Raw genomic sequence first — 27,264 nt, 5'->3', positions numbered from 1 at the left:
TAAAACATCGCCTTAATGGGAAAAAAATATCCTGTAGGCTACAGCAACTAACTTCTTTTTAATACTTATTGACTTACATTTATTTTTGTGGTGCTGGGGCTCTGCCACTGCCTTATATTCCAAGGGTAATTTAGTACAATGTAACCCAACCTGAAAAACTACTTCTTCTCCTGAAATGGAAGAACACCATGTTCTCTTAGAGCAGATGATATGAGGCTTTCTCTCTGAACCTAGAGGCATGATGTGAAAGTCACTTATCTACAGATGAGTAGATAAATACATAGGAAACCCTTCTATTTCTCATTCTCTGTGAAAATACTGGTGTGAAGATGTGAGCTATTTCCAACAGCTGTAGTAGATGATACAACTGAAATTAAGTTCTTAAATAGATGGTGATGCAAATGCATAGTAGACGAGCATGAAAACACATAAAGCCAAACATAATCGCACACCAGAATATATGGGGGGCGGGAATCACCACACAACTCAAATAAAAGGTGCTGGAAGTCTTGCTGTCACTTTGGAAAGAAGAAAAGAAAAACAGAGCACCTTGACTTCCTATGTTAAGTGGGTTCATCTTTCTCCAGTGCATATGCGCTTTCTTTCTGAATACGAAAGCCTTGGCTTGCCTTAATCTACATGGTTTCCTGTAGTAAACCTAGTAAACCACATTGCTTCTAGGCATGAACATGTGATTAAAGTGTGAGGGAAAGCGTTATGTGTTAGCACTCAGATAAGTCTATATAAGACAAGATGTACATTTTTTTTTTTTTTTTTTTTTTTTTTTTTTTTTGCCTCTTTCTTTCTATGCTCCAAGTATTCTGGTGCAAGGGAGAGGTGGAGCTCTGCCAACCACCTTGGGAAAAAGGTACTGTCTGTTTAAATAATTACTGGGTTTTTCTTTCTGTAGACTGGAAAAAAATATCCTTCATGATACAAAAGTACATTCTTTTTTTTTTTCCTTCCAAGACAGGGTTTTTATGTGTAGCCCTCGCTGTCCTGGAACTCAGTCTGTTTCAGGACAGTCTGTTCCTGGCTATCCGGGAACCAGGCTGGCCTCAAATTCAGATATCCACCTGCCTCTGCCTTCCAAGTACTGGGATTAAAGGTGTGCACCACCATGCATGCCCCAAAATTTAGTTCTTATATTACCTTAAGATTATGTAGTTACTCAACAATAAATGAATGAAAAATAACAAGGCCTACACAAGTCTGTACAGGTCTTCCGCATGCGTACTATGGCTTCCAGTTTAGTGTTTTTATGGGAAGGAAGTAATAAACATAGTATTCCTACACTTTCCTCCCAACTTCTAAGAACCAAAGAAAGAAATCTAACTTTTGCTTTCTGATGTTTTTGTTACCCATGACAGGGCAGTCAGTAGTATAGACAGATGAATCCATACATTCAATCACTCATTCTTTCATTCAGCAAATGCATATTAAGCCCCTACTCTGTGCCAAGTGCCAAGATGCCTGACTATGGTGCTGTAACACATGGCACATGTACGGAGCTTTAAGTAGAGGACAGCCTAGTCAAAAGGGGACAGACAGTCAGCGGGGGAACGCGCACAAAACTGAGCTCTGCTTCCACTGAAAACACCTTCTCCCCATCAAATGCACAGCCTAAGCATAACCAAGCTCTTCCGTGAAAAAATGAAATCAGAACCACTTGATATTGGCTGCAACTCATCTCTGTGAGGGGAATGTTTTATCCGTGGCTTAATCCCTTATGTTGGGAAAAACAACTGCTATTTCATGTTTAACCACCTGAAACTTATTTTTAAAGAATGAAGTCAAACAAAAACAACCAAGACAAAGTGGGTTTAGGTGAGGAATAAGCATAGCAACAAACCAATATCAAAAAGAAATGATCAATTAAAAAAAAAAAAAAACCTGAAAAATTTGGTGTCCAAATAATACAGGAAGCCAGATTATGAAAAGATCTAAATTAAAAAAAAAAAAATTCTCCTTTTGGAAATTCAGTATGTAGCTCAAAATGATTTTTAACTTCTGATCTTTCTGCCTCCACCTTCAAAATATTGGAATTACAGGCTCACAGCGCTGTGTCTGTGTGTGTATTTGGCAGTGCGAGGGACTGAGTCCAGGGGCTAGCACACAATAGACAAGAACTATTAAGCCATACTACAATCTCCAACAAATTTCTAAATCCTCCCAAGCACCAAATGATTTATGTTTCATATCCACTGACACAAATCAATATTGGGGAATAAGCAACTGTGGATACAAAGCTTGATGTACATGGGTACAAGATAAATGACTGCAGCGCAACAGGCAACAAAGCTGCACATCAAGTCTGAGGGATTTATCAAGACAATGAGAGGATAAACCATCGGGATGCAGACAAACATGTCACCTGAGGACAAGAGAGTTACTCAAAAGCAGAAGGAAAAAAATCACCTAAGGGCAAGCCATGCACCACTGTTTTCCTTCTGCAATGATGTATGCTGAAAAGCAGCTTGGGCAATGATGATTTTAGTAATTATAGTGATCTCTACAGATCAGAACGGTACTATACACCCAACTTTCCATGAAATAGGTGGTTCAGACTCTTAAGAATCCCTAGAACAAGGTATTTCATGAAGTGATTTATGCCAATGAAAAGTCATAAAGAAATATAGTAGGTAGCACTATAAAGCAACTAGTAAATCATGTGTATGTAAGCTACAAGGTAGTCATAGAATAAGCAGTACATATGCCAAAATTATGATACATTTTAGAAAGAGAAAATGTTAAATATATTTTAAATAGTATATATTCATAATTAAAGATTTCTATTCAAATATAAGTTACCACTGTAGTACTCTCAACATTTAAGATACAGTGAAGGCTATTAACTTCATGAGATTAAAAAAATCCTGTTATCAGATATCCTTAGAAATATTCAGATTATTCTCAGGGGAACTGAAATGGTTATTAAATACATCAAAACTGAATGATGTCTACTTTACTTTTGAACCCTAGCAATAACAAAACTAATAATCTTTACAATCTACTACTTACTGAAGCTTTTGATTTGTTCTTTGGGTTTTGTTGTTGCTGCTTATTTGTTTGTTTTTTGAGACAGGGTCTCTTAGTCCTGGCTGTCCTGTAACTATGTAGATGAGGCTGGCCTTGAACTCAGATTCTCCTGCCAGTGCCACCTGAATGTGGGGATCAAAGGTGTGCACCAGAGAATAGATGTCACAATACCTGCTGAAACGATTACTTTTGTTCAAACTGAACAGAGCTAGAGAACAAAGGCTACCATCATTTTGTTTTCTGAAAATGGGTTTTAAAAGACAGAGAGACCAAGTTAGTTTAATAGAAGTAACCAAAAAATAAATCCATAAATGGCACATGTTCATCTAAGACCCTATACAACTTGCCCTCAAAGAGCCTGCGAGAGTTATATCCTCCATCCATTAGTCGATTCTTTCTAACATTTTGTTTTATCCATGTGCGTGTGCGTCTGTGTGTGCAGGTCTGTGAGTGCGTATGCATTCAAAAATGTGTGTACCTGTCTGTCTGTTTCTCTGTGTCTGCCACATGTGTACCATGCCTGTGAGATCCAAGAGGTTCAGATGCCCTGAAGCTAGTTATAGGTGGTTGTGAGCCACCAGATCTGGCACTGAGAACTAAACTCTGATCTACTGCAGGAGCAGCAAGCACTCTGAACTACAGCCCCTCTCTTAGTAGAGAATAAAATCTACAGATGGAGTTTACACAGTTGAGAAGTATGCTCATTTTGTTATTTGCAGAGCAATTTCACAAGCCCAGAAGTTAACCCACAGCAAATACTTAAATACTAGTGACTTTATTTTCTTAGTCACACTGGACTCTCCTCTACCTAAATCACCAGAAAACAAACAAAAAAACTCAAAGGTGATGACACCAAAACCCATCAATTCAAGAGGCACTCTCAGAAAACAGTATGAGAGATTTTCTACTGCAGTAAAGATAAGAGGAAAATCATGAGACAGTTTCACTGTAAAAGAGAATGGCATATGCTTTGCAAAAGGTCTCCTCACAAACCTCTTCAAAAGCTATTCAAAGACAATCACAAATTGAACAGGGCCGTTCAGATTTCGCCCCCTCAGAATCTTAAGGGTGAAATCCCAAAAATGCCACACCCATGGGGAAGTTAGCTAACAGGATCCTCCCAGTTTTTGTGAGGCACAGCTAAGGCAAGCAGTTTGAGAAGAGATTAATTCTATCTGCCAAAAAAAAAAAAAAAAAAAACATGAGGAGGAGGCCTGTCAATCCTGTCTGATGGAGTTGCAGGAAATCAAAGAGGCTGTACCTTAGAGACCCTGATCTTAGAAATGCAGCTCATCCCCGTTGGTGAGGGCATGAGAGAGCAACTGGGCAAAAGTGGTAGCGGCAAAGGTAAGTAAGACCTGAACCTACCGGTAAGGAGCTACGTGGCACTAAGCAAATAGTGGCTAGTCTCCCTCACCCTGTGCTTCCGCCCCAATCATCTTCCCCCTCTGGTTACCAGTTGCTCCAGATGCCGTAGAGCAGTTCCACAAAAGCGAAAGAGAGGTTCAGGCACAGGAAGAAAAACAGGTTCCGGGATGTCTTGTCCGACAGGATGGACCTGGGCACGATACAGGTGATTAGAAGCACTCAGGAGCCAAGTGGCTGGGACCCTGAAGTTGAGCTCCCCTTTCAAGACCCACCCAGTCTACATGCTCCTTCCACCTCAGCAGGAGGGTGCCGTTCCCATCCTGGACCTCAGGCCACCCTTAGCTCCCGGCTTTGTCTCCTCCTTCCGGGCAGCCCTTTCCCAGCAAACACAGCACCCCGCACCTGAACCAGCCTGAGATCTTGCCGAACAGATTGAATTTGGGTGGCTTGTACTCATCATCCTTGATGGACAGGGGCAACATCTTCTCCACCCGGCGAAGGGCCAGGCCTCCGTCCTTCTAGAAGTGGTTCGGGTATGGCAGCGGCAGTGACAGCGATGACGCCTCAGACGCGGACCCCTGAGCGCTTGACCGCGGCGGCGCACCGCCGCGAGACACAGACAGACACACACACCCGGGAACTCGGGGACTTCCGGCCCGGACCGCGCAACGCGTCCTGGGACGGGAAAGCGGGAGGCGGGGGCGGGGCTTGCGAAGGGAGGAGGCGGGGCTGTGGGGGGCTGCGCAAAGTCAGGGCTGCAAGCCTGGGGATCACCAGCGGAGCCGGGTGTCCCATCTCCTGAGCCCACGGAGGAGATCCCCGGCAGACTCTCCGCAGGCTTGGCTGGCTGCGCTGTCAGCCACCCGGATCGCCGACCACCAAGGTTCCCGGATGCAGTGCAGCCCTCGCCGGCCCCTTCAGCGTTAACCCCCTAAGGACCTCGTCTCCGGGTCGTGCCTGCGGCTGCATCACCACCCAGGCGGCCACGTGCTGCGCTGCCGCTGCCCGGGATGTGCGAGGATGGCTTCGCGAGGTGCACGCTGAGGGAGTGCACCCCGCCCGTGGAGAGCGCCACGCGGGACGTGTTCGTTGAGTGCCTTGCAAAAGAAACACTTAAAGGTATTTAAAAGAAGTCCTTTAGGAAGAGGGCCAAGGAGACTATGGCCTTGAGGTTCGCTTCGTGCTTTTTCTCTCCTGGCAGCCTCAACTGTTTGCAGCCCTGAAGACAAACGCGTACGTGTTCCTTCAGCGTCCTGGGCACCTTGGAACAGTAGCTGTCGCTAAGGTCCATATTAGGTGCAGACACAAGCTGGCTGGCTGGAACACCAGGGCGAGGGACGCTGGGGATGAGCCTTGCGGGCCTGGGCTAGTAAAATGACACACAATAGGATCTTGTGTGTGTGTGTGTGTGTGTGTGTGTGTGTGTGTGGCGGGGGGGTTAGACAAGGTCAGCTGGCCTGTCACGTGAATGATTAAAAGTTGTTACCTAGAAGGGGAAACTGAGAAAAGGGCTCTGGCTTTGAGAGGTGGCTTGGAAACTACAAAACCGAGCTTCTCGGGAATGCCTTTTTGCCTAACAGGAAGTGGAGCGTCACCAAAAGGGAGGGAGGGGTGGCCACTCAAGGGACTGTCCCCTGCTCCAGGCACTCATTTTGCGGGCGGCGCAATTCCCAGGTTATCAATTGGACCAGCAGAGAGGTTGGCATACCGGTTTAGGAAAGGACATGAGAAAGAGGCGGGCAAAGTAGGCTCCCCTTCCGTTCTGTGCTAGCCAAGCTGCAAATAAACCTGCTGTCCCCACTGCAGTCTTCTGCACTGGAGGTGAGACCACTGTACAATGCTCTTTCCTTGATTTTTAGTTTTATTTTCCAGTTGGGATCTATGCCTGTTTTGCCCTTTTTATTGGAACTTTGTGTGTAGGAAGGATTTATTCTGTATTATATATTTAAAATATATATATCTTGTAATTAAAAAAGAATGTTCATCTTTAAAAGCTGCTGGTAAAAACGGCTTGATTCTATATATTAAGTTCTAGGACAGACATTTGTCTTTCGTCTTTGCCTATCTTGGGTTATATTTCATTGTTTTCCTTAGTAGCATTTACTTTGTAATGAATACTTTTTTTTTTCTTTACGTGTAGTCTTTGAATTTTACCCTACTGCATTGCTGGGGTAGCCCAAACTGGTTGCAGACTGGGTAGTTTAAGGCTAAATTGCAATTGATTTTTCTTCTTCAAGACTGCTTTATTTCAGTACGGTGGTAGGGATGGTACATATGAATAATCAAGTTTCAGCAACTGATTTCCAGCCTTTTCATCAAGGTCAGCTGAAATTTGAGCCTATGTGTTTTTTGTTCTGCCTTTGGAAATAACTGTATTCCATCTTGCACTGCTGTAAATCTGAAATTGCTTAACTGGTTTAGGGAGAAAGCCACATTACCCGTTATTGAATAGTTCTGAAATGATTTAAAGAAATTTCATTTCAGCTCTATCAGTTTATCAGCTCCTAAATCTATATTTCTCCCCCCAAGAGATAAGAGAGATCTTCTCGTGGGGATCTTCTTTCTAAAAGTGGCAGTGCTGTTTCACATCTTTAAGCCCTGGACAGTGTAATGGCCAGTTCAGCATTAAAGGCATTCTAGTTTGCAATATAAAGGACATAGGACACTGTTTAATCAGGGGAAATTCCAGGCATAGAAATTGTTTCCACTGTGCTTCACTTCTTTTTGTGATCTTAAGAAAGTATCTGCCCCGTATACGTTAACCTATGTATGTTGTCATGTCAAAATTTGACTCTTTAGTTATCATTTGGTGGCTATCCAGGATGCCTCAGGCCCTGTGTTGTTGGGTATGGAGACTATAAAGCGAGATAACTTAAAGTTCTTCTCCTGGAACAGTTTTATGGAGAGGACAAGTTCATGTAAAGAGAGGGAGATAGAGGTAAAGACAACCTAGTCCAGCATTTTAGGATTGTGTGGTCCTTGACATGAGATGAATTTGAAACAGTGAACAGAGACAGCTATGGCTCAATGAGCCTTTCTCTGTATGCTAACCCATTCCTTTACTCCCACAATTTTTATCATGAAGAAAGAAGAGTTCGGAGAAGAATGTTTTTGATCCCTCCACTCTGTTTTGGTGTCGGTACTTAGCAAGTCTCCAGTCAAATGAGGTACTTGGGAGGCATGTAGTCATAGCTCCTTTATGTACTGCAAGATGAAATGGCTAGGGAAGACTATAAAATAGATACAGTAATAAACATTCTTAGTAATGTATTTCTATTGTGAACTTTTAAATATTTGTCTATGTTGTCAATTAGTTGCTTTTGGTTAATTGTGGTGACTATATGTGGGGGCAGTGAGATGTGGTTGAAGATTGAGAGCTGAAAGCAGAGAGGATTAAAGGACGGAAATTCCACTTGGTCCAGGTCCTTTCCAATAACAGACAGCAAGAATGACAAGGATGCCATCTGTCAACCTCAGTAATCCGCGCTGGCATTTATGTGCACCTTATTTTAGACTCATGGTTTGTTAGATACATCAGATTAATGTCCTATGAAGTGCTAGTGAAAGTAAAGGAGTTATAGCAGTGGCTAAGGGTAAAGATGCGTGTGACTCTAGGAAATGAATAGTGATCCAGACTATATTCGTGGTCCTTGGCTTCCCTTCATGATGTGCTTGTTCTGGTGTCAAGTGTGTCCCTGTTAGGTAGCTGGGATGACCTGTGGTTATTCTGTTTCTGGACCCTCTGAGAGATCTGAAGACAAAGTGCTACAATGTTAACATCAGCCAACAAGAAAATACTGTCTGCCTTATTAAGCAAATGTAAATTTTAGAGCATAGAATAGCAATTTTTAAAAGTCACTCAAAGCATCATAGAAAATTTCTTTGATATCTTTTAACAGTACCAAGAGAGCCTGGTTCTATCAAGCCCTGAAGCCCTAAGGAATGCTGGTATAAAAAATTAATAACACAATGAGGTAAGTAACAGATTCTGTTTCTTTATTGCGTGTGTGTGTGTGTGTGTGTGTGTGTGTGTGTGTGTGTGGTAAAATACATATAATAAAATATATCATCTTAATCATTTTTACAGTTCTCAAGCATTTTTATATTGTTGCACAACTAATCTCCAGAACTTTTCATCTTGTGAAACTGAAACTTTATATCCACTACGAAGAACAAATTAATTAATTAATTATTTTTAAAAAGATAGCCTCATCCACCTGCTTCTAGCCCTGGGCAAACATGAGTCTCCATCCTATTTGGCTGTACTAAATACCTCATATAAGTGAGAACATATAATAGTTGTCCTTTTTGTGTGAGCATTTGTTTCACATAGTTTAACTTCCCTTTTGAGGCTGGAAAATAAAAGTTTGTTGTCCATATATACTGCACACATCCCAAATGGATAATTATTTATTCATCCACGGACACTTGGGGGTCTCTTTTTGTTTTTCTTGCTATTGTAAATATAAGGTTATGACGTTGGTTTGATACCACTATTTTAGTCTGAGTTTGTCTTTCTTTGTGTGTTTCGATTTTCTGTTTTGTTGACACAAGGGTCTCACTCTGTAGCCCTGACTACCCAAGTTGGCCTCTTAAGTATCAGAGAATGTCCGCCTGCCTCTGTCCCTGTCTCTAAGTGCTTGGATTAAAGGTGTGCATCACTATATCTGGCTTCAAATTTTCTACATTGGTGTTTCTGTTTTCTTGAAACTAAATGTTCTGGCAGGCATGAAAGCAGTCCTCACCCTGGAGAGGCTAAGCCATGAGGACTGTGAATTAAATACCAGTCTTAGCTATATACAAGATCCTGTCTCAAAAAACAAAAAGGAAAATTCTGGCTAGAACCAGAACCTACTAGAAAATACCATAATGCCTCTTAAGGTGGATTCACTGAAATCATAGTCCAGATTCTAGGATAAAAATCAATACTTGTAGTTTCTTCCTTCCTTTCTTTCGTTAAAGTGGATGGAGGTCTTTCTAAGATTGTGCCACAGTATCTTGGCCTTTTTGGCCAAGATCAAGTGTAATGTCTGTTTTTACCAGTTTATCTGTGACTTCACAAACACCAAGCATGCACTCTGTCACTGAGCCTACACCCGGCTCCATCACCTCTGTACATGAAATACTCCTCTAGTCTGTGAAAATGTCCCTCCAACCCTGCAAGATGGGGGGAGAGTACAAAGTGGCTCAAGTAAGAGTTAGGACTTTGATTCTGGCCCACCACTTAGTCTGTGGTTCAGGAAGTATTTTTCAAAATCTGTCCCAGATGTCCCATTTACAAAATAAAGTATGCCCCCCCACTTTTTTTTCTCTCCAAAAACTAGAAATGCTATCAGTTGGAACTGTTGTATAGCATGGAGGGAGGAGAGCTCTGACAACTTGTGTGGCTATCCCTAAGCTAAGTGAGGGCAGGAGCTATGGCTGCCTCTCTTTTCCACAGTGCTGGGCACATGGTAAGAACCTATACATGTTTGTTGACAGGAGAGAGCACCATGGATTGTGTGTGCAAAAGTGATGCAGCCGGCCTTGATGAGACCTGATAGGCTAGGGTCAGATAGAAGGGAAGGAGGTCCTTCCCTACCAGAGGACTAGGGAAAGGGCATAGGGACAGAAGAGGGATTGTGGGTGGGACTGGGAGGAGACAAGGGAGGGTGCTGCAGTAGGGATACAAAGTGAATAAATTATAATAAATAAGTATATAAATAAAATTAAATTAAAAAATTAGAAAGAAAGAAAGAAAGAAAGAAAGAAAGAAAGAAAGAAAGAAAGAAAGAAAGAGGTCTGTGTGGTTTGGGCTTAAAGTCACATTTTTTCTCTTTTTGTCTCTCACCTGATGATGGTGACTGCCCAGATCTTTTGTGTAGGGAAACATTTCTTGGGTGCTCTCTTATGGACCTAATTTACATTCGTATTTATTCTATTAACATTTTAGGGATAGCAAAAATTAGGGCAGTTTAAACACAGATTCCCTCAGTCTATTCAGCTATTAGGAGGTACAGCACAACTCAAACAATGAGCCAGATCCTATTATGATTCATTAAGATTGCCACAGACTTCCTCAAAATGCCACACAGTAGAACAGTGAGGTGTTCAGCAAGTAAAAGCACCAGCCTGTCAACCTGAGGGCAGTCCCCAGGACTCACACAAAGGAGAGAGATGATGCCTACAAGTTGTCCTCTCACCTCCCCATTCATGCAGAGGAAGGGCCATTCCCCGCTCAAAATAAAGAGGTAAATCCACTCTGCTGAAGGCACAGTTGTACTACCTGGAAACAAGGTCTATCTCTAGGCCTGGAGTTCACAGGAGCACACAGGATAGAGAGCAGCGAGGGAAAGTTGCACAGTGCTGGTGATGCTTGGAAGACTCAAGGAGGAGAAGCTGGCTCACATGGGCAGAAGGAAGTGCTCTGTAGGCAAATGGCTAATACAGAGGTCGGCTTGCTCTGTGTTACCAGCCCCTCTGCCTCAGTTTGGACAGTGTTATTTGTATGAAATATACCTGGCCAGAAGCCACTAAGCAATCGGTAGCTGTCTCTTCCCACTCTCGTTTTCCATGGCTTCACGTTTTTAATCGACCTGTGCATTCCACCTTGGGATGGTTTTATAGCCTGGCAGATGAAGGCCTTTTTCTGAGCATCTGCAGTCTGTAATCATCAGTTTTTATGTAAGTACATATCCTGGAGAATGAGCCTAAAGAGAAACCGCCTATGCTGTATTGGGCAGAACTCGCAGCGAAATGGCAGAATAGTTACCATTCTTCTACCATCTGTGGTATCGAGATAAAAGCGGCAGATCTTCGTTGTCAGGTGCCAAGCTGCTCACTGTGTTTCTACCTGATGAGCCAGAGGACTTTTTTTTTTTTGTTCCTGCTCTACTTTGGCATATTTGTTTACAGCTTCTCACTGCATAATTATTGCTATTCCAGTCTGAAGAAACTAGCCCCGAGAAAAGAATTCAGCAGTTCTGCTTCTGGGGATGGTCGATAAATAGTGCGTCTTGGATAATTTAGATTTCCCTTCCTGTTTAACTACATACACAGATTCGTGACTCACATCATTTACTGTCTATTGTTTACTTTCTTACTTTACTGTATATCCACATTTTAAAAAATTCTAATAATGATCTTCCAGAAATCACTTTCAGAAATTTAAACATTCCTCACATCATAACTCAGCAATTTCTCTGCTCAGCATTTACCCAAGAGAAATAACAAATGTCTGCATAAACATTTACACGCAAATGTTCATTGCAACAACATTGATAATATCCCAAATATGGAAACAACCAAAATGCCCACCCATTAATGAACAGATAGGAAAAAATGTGAAATACCTGTATAAACAGAATGTTATCTGGCAGTAAAAACAGAATGGGGGAACCTGGAATAAGATTCAATGTTTAAGTCCTTGCTGTACAAATGCAAGGATCCCCAGAGTCCACATAAATGCCAGGCAGGTATGGCATGCCCACTAATCCCTGTGCACCCTCCAGAGGCAGAGACAAGTTCCTGAGGCAAGCTGGTGAGCTAGACTAGCTGAATCTGCCGGTTCCTGGGTCAGCAAGAGAGCCTTCCTCAGTTAAGAAAGTAGATAGTAATTGAGGAAGGCACCAATGTTAGACTCTGGCTTTCACACATATTCAGAATGCATATGCACATTACATACATATACATACCAAAAACAGAGATGCCTATGTCTGTGTATAAAATTTAAAAATATTTTTGCTAAGTAAAAGAGTAAGATTAAAAAAAAAAAACATATATTGTGTAGTCCCTTCATTGAAATGACTAGAATAGGTAAATTCATTGAGAGAGAAAGCAAATTTGTAGTTTTCTGGGGCTGGGGAAGGATGAGATAAATGGAAATTGAGTTACCTTGGTGCACCAAAACTGTTTTAAAAATAAATCATGAACATGACTTATTGGCATTTGCCTGCATTTTCAGCACTCAGGATGCTGAGGCAACAAGATTGAGAATTTGAGGCCAGCCTGGGCTACATGGCAAGACCCCATCTTAAAACAACAACAGCAAAAATGTCATGATGTTTCCAAAACCCTGTGAGGGTGTTAGAACACAGAACCGTATTCTTTAGCTGGGTGCATTTTATGGAACGTTCACGTCTCATTAAAGCTAGAAAAATGTTCGTATACACAGATAATTAATTTTTACATTTCTTGCCAGGTACTTTAGTGACAGCCATGCCATAGTAGACAGTCACGATATGCAGAAAAGCTTGCCTTGCCTACGTGGCCGCTGCTGTGTATCCAAATGTAGCTGCATGACTTTTAGGCAAGTGTCTCTCCCTAGACCCCAAGTCTTGATCTATAGAAAGAAGAAACTGGCTTTAAATGCCTCTGAGATCCTGTCCAAATGTGTGGGGAGGCGAGTAAATATTGGGGCATCAGCTAGTCATGGTGGTATATGCCTGTAATCCCAACACTCAGGGATACAGGTGCAAGAAGAGCTCTGTGATTTCAAGGCCAGCCTGGTATACAAAGCAAGTCCAGAAGAGCCAAGACTACACAGAGAAACCCTGACTCGAGAAAACAAAAATTTGGGGCATCTCTGACAGCTTTGTACCTTATTATGCCTGAGCATAACAAATAGCAGAGGACTGACTAGTAAGTAGTCTTACTCATCACATTCAAGTGGCTTTTATGAGGCAGTTAAAACACAGAGCAAAGCTGCTCCACCTTGGCACTTTGACCATAACAGGTGCTATCCTGGTCATTGTGATATGTTTAGCAGCACCCCTGACATCTATCCTCTAGATAGCAAATAGTATCTCCCTGTCCATTGTGACAACCCAACATCTCCCCAGACTTGTGCAGCTATTGCCTGGGTGGTACAATAATTTCTGCTTAAAACAACAAACAAACAAAAAAAAAACCTCTGGTGCAGAATAACAGTTTATCAAAATAACCAAAAGGATGTGTTCTTTACCCATAAAAAACTAAGGTGTGAGCATAGGTGCAGGTAGAAATAATCACTGGAAGAACCTTGATTTTTTTTTCCTCCAGAGACAAGAAGAGAAAAAAGACCTTGTTGTTTTATGCTGATGTTTGCAGGGTTTATTATTTATATCTCATCTAGTGTGGTCATGGGGATGAGCGAGAGCAGAAAACATAGACGAAGAGAGCTATGAGCTGGATATGGTGATGTATATACCTTTTTCCCAGCACTACAGAGGCAGAGGCAGGTAGATCTGAGTTCAAGCCCAGCCTGATCTACAGAGGGAGTTCAGTCCAGGAGGGTTACATAGAGAGACTCTGTCTCAAAAGAAGCAGGGAAAGGAACTATGAGATCCACTTCTAAGCAAGACAGATATCACTAAATAAACACAGACAGGATTTTAAAACGGAAAAAAAAAATAAAGGAGGAAAATTGGGCTTGAGAGCAAGAATAAGGTACCCAGCATTATTTACTTCTTATTTCTTTACATCTTGCTGATGTGTTCCTTTATGTCCCATTCAGAGCATAAGCTAGCTGTGGGTGAGGTGCTAGGATCCTCCCTTAGAGAAAAACAAAACAAAACAAAAACAAAAAAAACCTTTTTCTCCAGAGTGTATCAAGGTTTGCAATGGGCTTACAATAGAGTGAACAGACTTCAGCTATTCTCGAACTGAGTAGTACGAGTGTGCCCCTCGTACTGAAGTCTAGAAAGTCCATCCTCTCTTGCTCTTTGTTTGAAAATTTAAAAATTTCCATAATTTAATTGCAGTGCATTATTTAATAAATGCCAAATGAAATATTTATGATCTATCTCTAAAGACATAAATTATTCAGATCTTCTGAAACCTTTCAGCTACAGGTAAAGCAGGGGATTAGAAGGTGTTTGAAAGGGAAAACTTGTGTGATGGCACAGGGAATAAACTCCAACTTAGAAGTATAAATGAAAGGGAAGCTGTCACTCACTCTGGAGTGTTTGACATTGTCAACAGTTTACACTTATGTATAGTAATTAATCGCCAACACTTTTTCTAGACTAGAGTGACAGGTAGTGAGTGGGTAGAAATGCATCAAAGTTTTACAATATGCCATTTCAATTCAGCCGTCTAACGTGGTACCAAGATCATGATCCTGGTGTCCTTTACTGCAGCTGGTAAAGCCTTGCTTTACCGTGAGTGCGTTTATAAGTGACCATGCAGTACTGTACATGTGTTTAATGACATCTGCTTTTAAATATAGTGCTTAAAGGATTTCCAAGCCTTTGGAATCAAGATTAGTAATTCCTGTATCGTTGGTTGATTATCTTAGTAGCATGTGTTGTTCTAATAAAAAAGTGCATGGAATGAAAATATTGTGCTCAAAAGCTTTAGATTACCCTTCTTGAAAAATAATTGAATGAAAGCTGAGGCTACTTTTTTTATTCATATCTCAGAGTGAGCCCATGAGGACGAAACACAAAATTGCTTTTCTTAATAAAACAAACTACAAAAAATAATCCAAAACCAAATATTCTTGAAAACTCTCAGGAAATCGTTCTGTCAAAGTAATACTACTTTTCAAGTCTGGACTTCTGTGGCATGCCCTTATGAATAAGCTCTTTCTAAGGCCAGGCATGATGGTGCATTTCTACAATCAGAGCACCTGGCAGGGTGAGGCTGGAGAACTGTGCAGTAAGGGTCAGTCAGGGCTATGTAGAGAGAGACTCTGTCTCAAAACAATACACAGATAAGTTAAGCTGAATGTGGCTAAGCACATCGTCACAGGAATGTATGTCCTCCCTGAGTTCTCCATTGTCCAAAGCTTAAAAGGAAGGTGTAAAGGCTATTTCTCTCTGCCCTTGAACTAGGGAAATTTTTCTACCATTACAGAACACACTTCCTGACATGAAGTGAGGTCTTGGTGTGTTTTAACCCAACACTCCTGCAAGGTGTCTTCTTTGCAGACAAAAGATTGCTTAGACTAGCCTAAGGGGTTACTTGTGGGACAGTTGGCCTAGCTGTAGTTTCCTGAGCTCAACCACAGATGTGAATGAAGACCTTAGATGGGTTCTTCTCTCTCTCTCTCTCTCTCTCTCTCTCTCTCTCTCTCTCTCTCTCTCTCTGTGTGTGTGTGTGTGTGTGTGTGTGTGTGTGTGTGTGTTTAAACACTACTGTACCTTTCTAAGAAGGTGGAAGGAAACAGAGTCCAGCACATAAAGATAGTTCTGTATTAAGGATGGTAGTGTTGGTATGTTGTACCATACCCATGAAACAACCATGGCCTGATTTTCTGTCCTAAGTCCTTAGAGCTTTTTCATGTTTTATCAGTCTTGGGCAATAAATGAGAGTATCTATTTGCCGTGTAGTCTAGGAAGAGAGATTGTTTCAGTACAGGTGAAAAGAGGGTAGATGATGGATCATAGTCCTCAGAATAATGTCCAGTTGCAGTACTAGCACCCAGGAGACAAGTTACCTCAAGTTGGAGGTTAGCCTGTGCTACATAACCCAAGACTAGCATGAGCTATCCCAAGACCCTGTCTCAAAACAATCACATGGATAATTATAATTTCATAATCTCTCTTTCTTTCTCTCTTTCTCTCTCTCTCTCTGTGTGTATACATGTGTGTACTCACACATGTATGGGGAGGGTAGAGGTCACCATGTAGTGTATTTCTCAAACTCTAGCCATCCTGATTATTTGAGATGGGGAATCTCACTGGGACATGGCATTCAGCCACTAAGCTTGACAGGCCAGTAATCACCAAGAACCCAGCTGCCCCTGTCTGGGCAGTGCTGGGATTACAGGTGCTCACCACCACACCCAGCTTTTCACAGGAGTGTTAGGGATCAAACTCAGATCCTCAGGCTTGCAAGACTAATGGATGAAGATCCACAGAACTGTCTCTCCCTTCCAGACCCTCATATTTCTTCTGACCCTGAGAAATCTCTTTTGTTGACTTGAAGGTACTTTTATAATGTTGACCAGAAATTCCTGGTTGGTTTTTTGTTTTGTTTTGTTTTTTATCTAGTCTTTTCATTAGCAAATTTCTCTGGACTTTGTTTCTCCAGTCTGGGTTTTGTACTTGTAGACTAGATCCTAGTGTGTGAGGACTGGCCCCAAAGTTCCATGAGGCCAAATGAAGAAATGCAGGCAGATGCAGAAATTATTGGGAAATTGACACAGAAGTGTGGTTCTCAGTGGCAGAAACACCAGCAAGAGCTCCTCAGTGTGGGTCACAAAAGGGTATATTTACAGGGTGGTTCTAATATGGCCTACCTATCTAGACTCTACCTGCTTTATCTTGAGATACTGTTAAATACTCAGGCACATGCCTAGAGCAGAGACTAAAAGTAAAGCCTGGTGAGTCCACTCATTTTTGTTTTGTTTTGGTTTTTGGTTTTTGTTGTTGTTGTTGTTCTTTTTGTTTTTGTTTTATTTTTTTTTTTCTGTTTATGGTGTACTGGGAAACCATGCAGGCAAGGCGGTTATATCAAGATGGCAGCAGCTACGACAAGCTGAATAAAATTGTACGTTGACAAAGTGGATACAAGACACAGTTGCAGAAAATACAATGTAAGGACATGCCTGAAAAGCATAGTGGAGGTTTGTGGAGTAATGAATCGTCTGGAATCAGAAGCAGGAATTAAAAAACCTCAGTGTTAGAGCAGGAGGTAGCAATCCTGGAAATGATAATGTGTGAAGCCATAAAATCATTTCTAAGTCTGTAAAACTGACAGTAGGATTTAACCTTTTCTTCACATCTGTATATTGCAGAGGTTGATTAGGTAGAACTTTCTGACTTGTGAGTCTCCATGCTATCCTCTCTAGTTTTGTGGTCACTGCTGCTATTCCATGGCTGGCTCTTAAAGACTGTTTTCTTTTGTTTGCAGTAAGGTCTTAGTATAAATAATGAAGCCCAAGCTGGCCTGGACCTTGCAATCCTCCTGTGTCAAGCTCTTGAATACTGGGTTTGCAGTGTGCATCACCGTATCTTGAGATCTGTGCTATGAGATGTGGTCTTTGGAAGTACAAGAGCCCTGTCTTCGTTACTGTTTCATTGCTGTAAAGAGACACCATGGCCAAGACAACACTTACAAAAGAAAGCATTTAATTGGGGCTTGCTTAGAATTTCAGAGTTAGTCCATCATTATTATGACAGGGAACATGGTGGCAGGCAAGCAGGCATGGTGTTGGAGAAGTAATTGAGAGGTTTACATCTCAACTCTGTAGACAGCAGGCTGAGAGAGAGATAGAGACAGAGGCAAAGGAGAGAGACAGAGACAGTGGGCCTGGAGTGGGCTTTTGAAACCTGAAAACCCACTCTTCCTGAAAACACACTCCTCCAAGAAGTTCACACCCCCTAATCCTTCCAAATAGTTCATCAACTGAGGACTAAGTATGCAAATATAAGCCTGTAGGGGCTATGTTCATTCAAACCACCAGAAGCACCTACTTCAACCTGTGAATACAGGCACAGGCCATGGGCCACAGTGATGAGCAACCTGGCATCTAGACATAGATTTTACTGCTGGAAAGCCTAGTGCCATTCTTCAAATTGTTTAATAGTCCTGGAATAGTTATTGAATCCTTGTGAGCATCTAAACTGTCAAATGAGAAGATGGAGGAAGAGTAGAGGGGAAATAGAAGTGGGGAGAGAATGAGGAGGAAGAGGAGGAGGAGGAAGAAAAAAGCAACTGTGGTTGCTGCCTGTACAATATCAAGCTAATCAACATTCTAACATGGATGGGAGGTACCATGTGCTCCCAGCCCTGAGAGCTATTGACAGTTGATGCTTCAGGATGAGGGAGAGACAGATTCTTCTTTCTTTCTTTCTTTTTAAAGAGTTGGGCTACATTCCAGAGGATGTATCTAAGCTTAGGCACATATGGTCAGCACAAACTAGATTCCGTGGCTTATTTAAAAAAATAAACAGAGGACAAGAAGGGGTAAGGAAATGGTGGTGGATCTGGGAGGAGCTGTGGGGAGGAGTGAGATGGTAAGTAAATATGGTCAAAATACATTGTATGATATTCTAAAAAAAATGATAAAAATGTATTATTTTAAAGAATAAAAGAATGTAAGACTACTTTTTTTTTAATCTGTTAAATCGCTTTACAAAAGAATGGAGAACTCAACTTAAATCCCTGATAAGAGTGACCAGTGGCTTAATTAAAACATGGTGAACTGTATTTGGTTCCCATCTCTACTCCAGGTGTTGCCACATCTGCAAACTCCCGGGGAGAGTTATGGGGATTCGAGTGCTTCGTTTCTCCCTGGTGGTCATCCTGGTGTTACTGCTCGTAGCCGGAGCTTTGACCAACTTACTACCCAACATCAAAGAAGACAAAATGCTCACTCTGCGCAGGGAGATCAAATCCCAGAGCAGGCCCTCCCTGGACTCCTTCACTCTCATCATGCAGACATACAACAGAACAGACCTCCTACTAAGACTCCTGAATCATTACCAGGCAGTACCGAACCTGCACAAAGTGATTGTGGTATGGAACAACGTGGGAGAGAAGGGACCAGAGGAGTTATGGAATTCTCTAGGGCCTCATCCAGTCCCTGTCATCTTCAAACCACAAACCGCAAACAAAATGAGAAACCGACTCCAGGTCTTCCCTGAACTAGAAACCAATGGTGAGTCAGAGCTCAGCTCTGAGTCTGGAAAGGCTCCTGAGGACCGCTGGGTGGACTTCTGGCTTTTGGGGAAGCTGTCATTAAAGCAAACAAACAAACAAAAACACTTTGAGACACTTAAGAAGCAGTTTCCAAGACTCCAACAGGAAGCTTCTTGGGGGAGGAAATCCCATACATCTTGTAATGATAACAAAGGGACTATGGTATGCTATATGGCATAGTATAGACAGTGTATGTTATTCACCACAGAAAAAGTCATGAAATGACTGTCTTCATCAGGGTTGCTGTCACTGTGACGAAACACCATGACCAAATGCACCGTGAGGAGGAAAGGGTTCATTTGGCTTACACTTCCACATCAGTGTTCATCACTGAAGAAGTCAGGACAGGAATCTATAGGCAGGAGCTGAAGCCAAGGCTATGGAGGGATGTTGCTTTCAGGCTTGCTCCCCATGGCTTGCTCAGCTTGGTTCCAACCCAGGGACTAGAACCATGCACAATGGGGTTGGCTCTCCCCAGTCAATCACTGATTAAGCAAATGCCCTGCAGGCTTGCCTACAGCCTGATTTTATGGAGACCTTTACTCAACGGAGGATCCCTCCTCTTAGATGACCATACCTTGTGTAAAGTTGACATAAAGCCAGCCGGCACAGTGACATTTATACTTAATGTATTTGTGTTGCTCTTTTCTTCCCAGGGTGTGATTTTCTTAAAAGTACGTTGGCTTTTTTTAAGGTTTCATTAGTTTCTGGGTTGATGGATTATAACTGAATGACAATATTTTCCCCTCAGACACAATTTTTTTTTCCTAATACAAAAAACCCTTTAAAAATACATCCTTAATTTACTGATTGGGTTCAAAAATACTCAATTTGGATGGTCTGTATAGACACAACTATATCTTACTCATTTTTTTTTTATTTCTTTCCAGTCTGTTCAATGTATCTTTATTCTTTTCATTGCAGCTGTGTTAATGGTTGATGATGACACACTTATTAGTGCCCAGGACCTTGTTTTTGCTTTCTCAATTTGGCAGGTAAGGTTGCTATATCTTTTATGATGCTGTATGGATAAAGTTTTATCCATGTAATACCTAATCAGGACAGCTTAGTTTAATGTGGAGTCTGCTAAAACATAGATGAAATTACCATAGGCCAGTCAAGAGTTTCCATTAAGACAACATGAAAGTTGGCTTAACATTTGGGTGTAATAGGAAGAAAGGGTAGAATTAGCTTTCCAAAAACAATGAAATGATCTGGTACAGCCAAGACTACAGTACAGAAAAATTTTCCCCAGACCATTTGTGTCTCAAATGAAAAAATGCATTTGTGTACTAACAATGTAAGAAATTTGTTATAAAAGAAAGCATTTCTCACCTGAACAAAATTGCATCCTGGTTCAGACCATATAGAGGAATTCTGAGGTAATGATTCCATGTGTGTCACTGTAGCGGCAGGTGTTCCTTTTGGCTTGGTTTTCCCTAAGTGCCAGCTTGAATGAACAAGCGTAAATTGCTCGCTAGCTCTCCCATGAACATATACTGATAATAGCCAAGCTTTACAAGCTGCATTACAAATTACCTGAATCCGTAACTGTGTGCAAAACTTTTGATAGATTATCAGATTTGCAGTAAGTCCTCCCTAAGGCTACCTAGAGCATAACAGCATGGGACATGAAGGGTATATGCCAATACCGGTGCTCTGCCAATGCCAGACTTGTAAAAGCTGCCAGTTTGGTACTTTTTTTTCCCTTTGGTACTTTTTTTTTTTAAGAGCTTTTTCCTTCCCTGTAAATAAAATTTTCTTAGGCAAAAAGGTCTTCAGCTCTGGGATTTCTATTTAAGAGTTAAAAAAACAAAAACAAAAAAACCAATCTACCCTGCATAGAAACATAGGATCAGGTACAATATAAAGAATGTGATTGGTTATAGCAATTTGAATAAAAGTATAAAGAACTATAAATGGTACTTAAAATTATATTCATAAAATATCAAGAACCATTTTAGTCCATTGATCAGGAGTATCTGACTATGCAATGAGTGTGCATCTCTTCATAATTTGGTGTATTTTCTTTTTTTTTTTCCAAGCTAAAAGTTTTTGTTTTTTTTTAATTGATTAATTTTTTATTAATTATAGTTTATTCACTTTGTATCCCAGCTGTAGCCCACTCCCTCATTCCCTCCCAATTCCACCCTCCCTTCCTATCTCCTCCCATGCCCATCCCCAGGTTCACTGATAGGGGAGGTCCTCCTCCCCTTCCCTCTGACCCTAGCCTATCAGGTCTTATCAGGACTGGCTGCATTGTTCTCCTTTGTGTCCTGGAAAGGCTGCTCTCCCATAAGAGGGAGGTGATCGACAAGCCAGCCATGAGTTCATGTCAAAGAACTATGGCACCCACTTGGGGACTGAGCTGCCGTGGCCTACATATATGCACGGGTTCTAGGTTATCTTCATGCATGGTCCTTGATTGGAGTATCATTCTCTGAAAAGACCCCTGGGCCCAGATCCTTTGGTTCTATTGCTCTCCTTGGGGAGCTCTAGTCCCCTCCAGGTCTTTCTATCTCCCCCTTCTTTTATAAGATTCCCTGCACTTGCCCAGAGTTTGGCTATGAGTCTTAGCATGTGCTTTGATACCCTGCTGGGTAGAGTCTTTCAAGGCCCTCTGTGGTAGGGCCTGTCCTCTGTTTTCTCCCTCTTCTAATGTCCATCCCATTTGCCTTTCTGAGTGAGGATTGAACATCTTACCCAGGGTCCTCCTTCTTGCTTAGCTTCTTTACGTGTACAGATTTTAATGTGTCTATCCAGATCTTGAGGAAGCATTATTCCTTATTGTCTGAGAACGCACCAGATTGATTTCCAAAGTGGTTGTACAAGTTTACATTCCCACCAGCAATGGAGGAGGGTTCCCCTTTCTCTACATCCTCTCTAGCCTGTGTTATCACTTGAGTTTTTTGATCTTAGCTATACTGATGGATGTAAGGTGAAATCTCAGGGTAGTTTTGATTTGCATTTCCGTGACAACTAAGGACATTGAGCATTTCTTTAAGTGTTCTTCTCCATTTACTATTCCTCTATTGAGAATTCTCTGTTTAGCTCCGTACCCCATTTTTTAATTGGATTACTTGGTTTGTTGGTGTTTAACTTCTTGAGTTCTTTATATATTTTGGATATTAACCCTCTGTCAGATATAGGGTTGGTGAAGATCCTTTCCCAATCTATAGGCATTTGGTGTGTTTTCAAAAAAGATGGAGAGACAGTCACCTGTGCCGATGCATGTACAGTACTCCCGTCCCCTTGGTGCCTTACCCTGCTGTCCTCTTGCCTGTGAGATTTTTTCAGAATCTGGAGTGTGGAATGGTACATCTTTGGAGCCTACTAGCCTTTTTCCTCTATCCATCACCTGAACATCCTCTCTGCCTCCAGCAACACAGTTATCAAAATCCTCAGTGCCCCCATCTGCCTCAGCCAGTGACCTTTCCAGCCGTCTAACCTCTCAGGGCATGGGAATCGCCCACTCACGGTGCGCACAGCCACCTTACACTCTTGCGCCCTTTGAATTAAAATTTCATTCAGCCTAGATTGTGTGTGTGTGTGCACAGCCCTAGCCTTGATAGGTGAAACTCAAACCAGGCGAAGTTCACACTATTCACAATAATGAATTAAGCTTTTATACGGTCAATCCTGTAAGTTCAGTGTTTTCTTTTGTTTGCTTTTTTTTTCTTTTTGTCTTACCTTTCGTAAGTTCTTCTTTCATAGAATATTTTGGCTACTATCTATCCATTCTTTAAAGATCTTGCCATGTACCTTATAGGTATGTATATGTAAATAATTACATAATTTATATTGTATTTCCTTATTCAAATTCATGTTTTTGAAAAGGGAGTATAAAAATCTGAGAGGGCAAAAAATATAACATTGTTTAAATCAATAGTGACTTTCAAAAACATTAAAATCAGCAATGAAAAGCAGTAAAATCAGTTCTGTAGTTGGGCATTAGTGACACACATGTTAATCCCAGAACTTTGGAAGCAGAGACAGGCAGATCTCTTTGAGTTCCAGGTCGGCCTGGTCTACAGAAAGAATTCAAGGACAGCCAGAGCTACACAAAAAAACCCTATCTTGGGGGCAGGGGGGCGCGACTATCAGTTCTATGGATGTATAATTTTATAAATACTTAAGAGATTAGAATAGCTTTTCAAAATGATCACTTGCTCTTATATCCTATAATAATATTAATGAGATCAGCTTTTCTTTTTTATTTGTTGTTGTTGGGGGGGGGATTTGTTTGTTTTAGTTTTTCAAGAGAGAGTTTCTCTGTGTGTAATCCTGGCTGTGCCAGCACTCACTCTGTAGACCAGGCTAGCCTCAAACTCACTGAGATCTGCCTGCCTCTGCCCCGAGTGCTAGGATTATGAGTGTGCACTACCGCCGAGCCCAGCACAATCAGATTTCTTACAGCAAACTTTGAAGAACTAGACTCTCTGATGACTAAAATTTGTTTGGATGAGATGTTAGAATTAGGAGACTGTTTGTAAGGTAACAATTTTTCAGAGAGGTTTTAGTTGTGTTGGAATTTAAGCTACACATTTATGAGGAAACAAAGTTATGAAGCTTTTTAGAGTTGAAGGAAATTAGAGTGAAAAATAAGAAAAATGTAGAAATAAAGAATAAGGAAAATTTGATGAATCAGCTACATCCTTGGTAATAAGTAAGCATTTTTGTCTTTGTCCACATTTGATTGTTCCTTTCCTCCTCTTTTTAGCAATTTCCTGATCAGATTGTAGGATTTGTACCTAGAAAACACGTCTCTACATCATCAGGTATCTACAGTTATGGAGGTTTTGAGCTGCAGACACCTGGGTTCGGAAATGGTGACCAGTACTCTATGGTGCTCATCGGAGCCTCCTTCTTCAACAGCAAATACCTTGAACTCTTTCAGAAACAGCCAACAGCCGTCCATGCGTTGATCGATGAGACTCAAAACTGTGATGATATTGCTATGAATTTCATCATCACCAAGCATACTGGGAAGCCTTCAGGGATATTTGTAAAACCTATAAACATGGTCAGTTTGGAGAAAGAAACCAATGGCTATTCTGGAATGTGGCATCGGGCAGAGCACTTTCTGCAGAGATCTTACTGTATAAATAAGCTTGTTAATATCTATAATAGCATGCCCTTAAAATACTCCAACATTATGATTTCCCAGTTTGGCTTTCCATACGCCAACCATAAAAGTAAAATCTGAACAGGAAACAAACAAAAACAAACCCAAAACATTGCGAGATTTTTGAGTGGCTGACATTTTTGTTTTGTGAACAACACCATGAAGTTTTATCTAGTCCACAAGTCTCTATAATAGAAAAAAGCATATGCAGTACTTCTAGTATATAAAACCCATAAACTTCAAAAGCCAAGAAGCCAGTCTAGCTGGTAACCCAGCTAGGCTTTCTTGTGAAAAGCTTTGTCCAAGGGTAACTTCTTGGTTGTGATATTATTGTTTACATCTCGAGACTGCTCTCCAATTTGTTTGAGCCCTGGCATTTGCCTTAAGGACCTACAGCAAGCTGCTTCTAGGACCAGAGACTCAAAAAGAGACAATTTTCAGCTTTTCAGTGAAGGTTGATTGTTTTTATTTGAAGCCTGAAATGCTTCTTTAGCTAATTAATGCCTGCCGTATAGGGAAAAGCCATTTGAGGAGAGCTTAGTCTGAACCCCATGTCAAAAGCCAGGAAAATTTCTGGTTGCCAGTGTCCTTTGTGGCCCTTCTAACCAGTATCAACTGTGCCCAGCATGGTTTTGACAAAGCTGTCAGTGCTGGTATTTTGCTTTTAAGTGATTGGGAGGGTATGTTTTCATGGCTGACCATTGTTTGCTTGTTATCATTGTTGGTTTTTCTTTCTTTTTTTGTGAGCCTACACTGCATGGATCACTAAAATGTGCAGCCCATGTTTCTTATATGCAACCTATATGCAGCAAGGAGTGTGTTCCTGCAATCTGTCACTGTGTGTGACCTTGAGAATGTGCATTAGTTCTTACATTTTACAGAATGTATTTAATAAATATGTCTAAAGTAACCTCTGAAAGAATGGTTAAGTAGAAGCTAGCAGAAATTAAAAACCTTAGTATCAAAGATCTTTATTATTAAAGCATAGGTTATCTTGTGGGTATTTAATAACTGTATTACACAGTAATGTTTGCATCCAGAACTCAGAACTTGTGGGGATTTTTTTTTCTTTAAGCCCCAAGACACTATTCATTATGACAAAATTTTAATTACAAGTTGTGAGGGAAAAAAAAAGAAAAAAAGAACTGAGCCATCGTGGAGAAGGCTGGGAGGTACCCAGGTGACCACTGTTGCTGTTGCCCACTCCATCCTTTTAGTTTACCCTTTACCGGAACTACTAAAAGGGATCACTCTACCAGGCCTCTGTGTATCACTTCTTCTCTTTATATAAGGCCTAAACATTCATTCTCAAAGGTGTGAAAATAGAATAATGACAGCTGAAGTTCTACTACAAGATCTTCCTGCTGTCAGTTCAGTGTCTGTTTGTCTAACAATGGTTGTCTGTGTGTGTCTTAATGCAATCATACATATATATTTTTTAATTTTTTTCTTTGACCTCATTAAAAGTCATGTCAGTTGTCCAATTTCTCCGAATTTGGCTGTACAGTTTTGCCTGTTGGTAGTCCACTATCAAGTAAATAAACGTCAACTGTTCCCATGTTCGGTGTTAATAGCTGAGCACACTGCTTTTGTGGTATTTTATGTATGTCTCCCATATTCTACAATACTACTCACCATGAAGTTGAGAACTTGATATACTCACCAGGAGTTAAGTTTTCTGTTGGGAAAATATCCCCATATTTGATTTCCCATGGGTGTTTTAAAGTTTCAGTATAACATTATAGCATGGGAATTATACCATGTTCTCTCATATATAGAGAAACAATCAACAAAAATACATTTTGGTCTATAAAAGAAAGACTCCTGCCAGACCTTCTAAGACCATCTTTCCATGAATAAGTCTTCATGCCCAACATGATCCAAAATCACTCCTGAAGGCGCAAAACTACACCCTTGAAAGAGAGTGAAGTCTGCAGGCTCTGCCATTAGACTCTGGGCTAAAATGCTTGCTAGATACCACATTTTTAACTAGTTCAAGCCCCTGTTTCCTCACTAAACTGTGATTGTGTTTCTTCACTTTTCTTAAGGATTGCCTATATATAACCTCAAAATTGGAAAACTGAGAATAGATTAAAATATTCATGGTTATATTGGGAATTGGTTCTAAAGGATAAGAGAGATCAAGTGCCTGGATAGAGTACAAAGTTGTCCCCATTTCAGATGATCAAGATGTTGCTAGAAAACCCAACATCTACCAAGTGAAATACCAAGAGTGTTATCTGTGTCACAGTCCACAGGAACAGGTGAATTGGTTTTTGTTTTCATTATTTTCCTGTATTTCAAATACCTTTACCCCCTCTTTGTTTTGAAAACAGTATTTTATTATTAAATAATCTAGGCTGGCATCAAATTCATGGCTCTCCTGCCTGAGTTTCCCATATTACAGACAGGAGCCATCACACTGGCCAAGTGTCTATATTCTTAACATTAAAGCAGGACATATTCGTTCGATCAGTTTTGGCATATTCACAGCAGTGTAAAGAAATTAAAGACTCACATCTGATGGCTCACATCTGTAATCCCAGCACTCAGAAGGCTGAGACAAGAGAATTCCTATGAAGATTAGCCCTGCAACAGAGTAAGACCCCATATCTATCTATCTATCTATCTATATGGCCTCTGACATCTGTTTGTATATATGTCTGTATGATGTATTTATACATATGTGTTAAGAGAGAAATGCTTATATGTTTTGGAGAAATAATTTAAAATTACCAACTAACAGTGATGTTTTTATTCATATTTCCATAGATTTTTCTGAGTATATGGTTTTTTTTTAAGAATATAATTTTCAAGGAAGAGTTGTTTTACATTGTGAGTGTGTGTGTGTGTGTGTGTGTGTGTGTGTGTGTGTGTATGAGGTGAAGATCATAGGACTTTTCAAGAGCCAATTAGCTCTTTACACCATGTGTGTTAGAGGCATCAAACTGAGATTCTTAGGCTTTATGGCAAGTGCCTTTACCCACAGAGACATCTTGCCAGCCCTGAACAGATGTTTTAATAGCACTATTTCTTTGTTATTTCACTATGTGAGTAAACCCTGATCCTGTACTCAGTATGCTCCCATTTCCCTTGCTACCGTCTTACTGTACAATAATGGATAG

The 27,264-nt window shown here is 41.0% G+C and overlaps 2 protein-coding genes across 4 annotated transcripts in view; one reads left to right on the top strand and one right to left on the bottom strand.

Annotated features, from left to right (window-relative positions):
- Slc30a7 (solute carrier family 30 member 7) overlaps positions 1 to 5,081 on the bottom strand; it is a 69,908-nt gene extending 64,827 nt beyond the window's left edge. The window contains exons 1-2 of the mRNA XM_021642703.2: positions 4,810 to 5,081; positions 4,496 to 4,597 (exon numbers count right to left, since the gene is read on the bottom strand). Of these exons, the coding sequence (XP_021498378.1) occupies positions 4,496 to 4,597; positions 4,810 to 4,889 (182 nt within the window). The 5' untranslated portion in view covers positions 4,890 to 5,081. The remainder of the gene's footprint in view (positions 1 to 4,495; positions 4,598 to 4,809) is intronic.
- Positions 5,082 to 5,113: 32 nt separating this feature from the next.
- Positions 5,114 to 25,697, top strand: Extl2 (exostosin like glycosyltransferase 2). 3 transcript variants are annotated; one of them, XM_021642717.2, is made up of 5 exons: positions 5,114 to 5,526; positions 8,307 to 8,381; positions 18,546 to 18,973; positions 19,939 to 20,009; positions 23,735 to 25,697. In XM_021642717.2, exons 2-5 carry the CDS (start codon positions 8,377 to 8,379, stop codon positions 24,218 to 24,220), a joined length of 990 nt encoding a protein of 329 aa, XP_021498392.1. In that variant the 5' UTR covers positions 5,114 to 5,526; positions 8,307 to 8,376; the 3' UTR covers positions 24,221 to 25,697. The 3 variants fall into 3 exon arrangements, with proteins under 3 accessions (XP_021498392.1, XP_021498394.1, XP_021498393.1); XM_021642719.2 differs by lacking the exon at positions 5,114 to 5,526 and adding an exon at positions 5,589 to 5,640; XM_021642718.2 differs by lacking the exon at positions 5,114 to 5,526 and adding an exon at positions 6,043 to 6,228.
- The last annotated feature ends 1,567 nt before the right edge of the window (positions 25,698 to 27,264 follow it).

This window comes from Meriones unguiculatus, chromosome 10, assembly GCF_030254825.1.
Source record: "Meriones unguiculatus strain TT.TT164.6M chromosome 10, Bangor_MerUng_6.1, whole genome shotgun sequence".
Taxonomy (NCBI): Eukaryota; Metazoa; Chordata; class Mammalia; order Rodentia; family Muridae; genus Meriones; species Meriones unguiculatus.
Note: the sequence above shows the minus strand (reverse complement) of the source record. Positions and strands in the feature narration are given on the sequence as shown.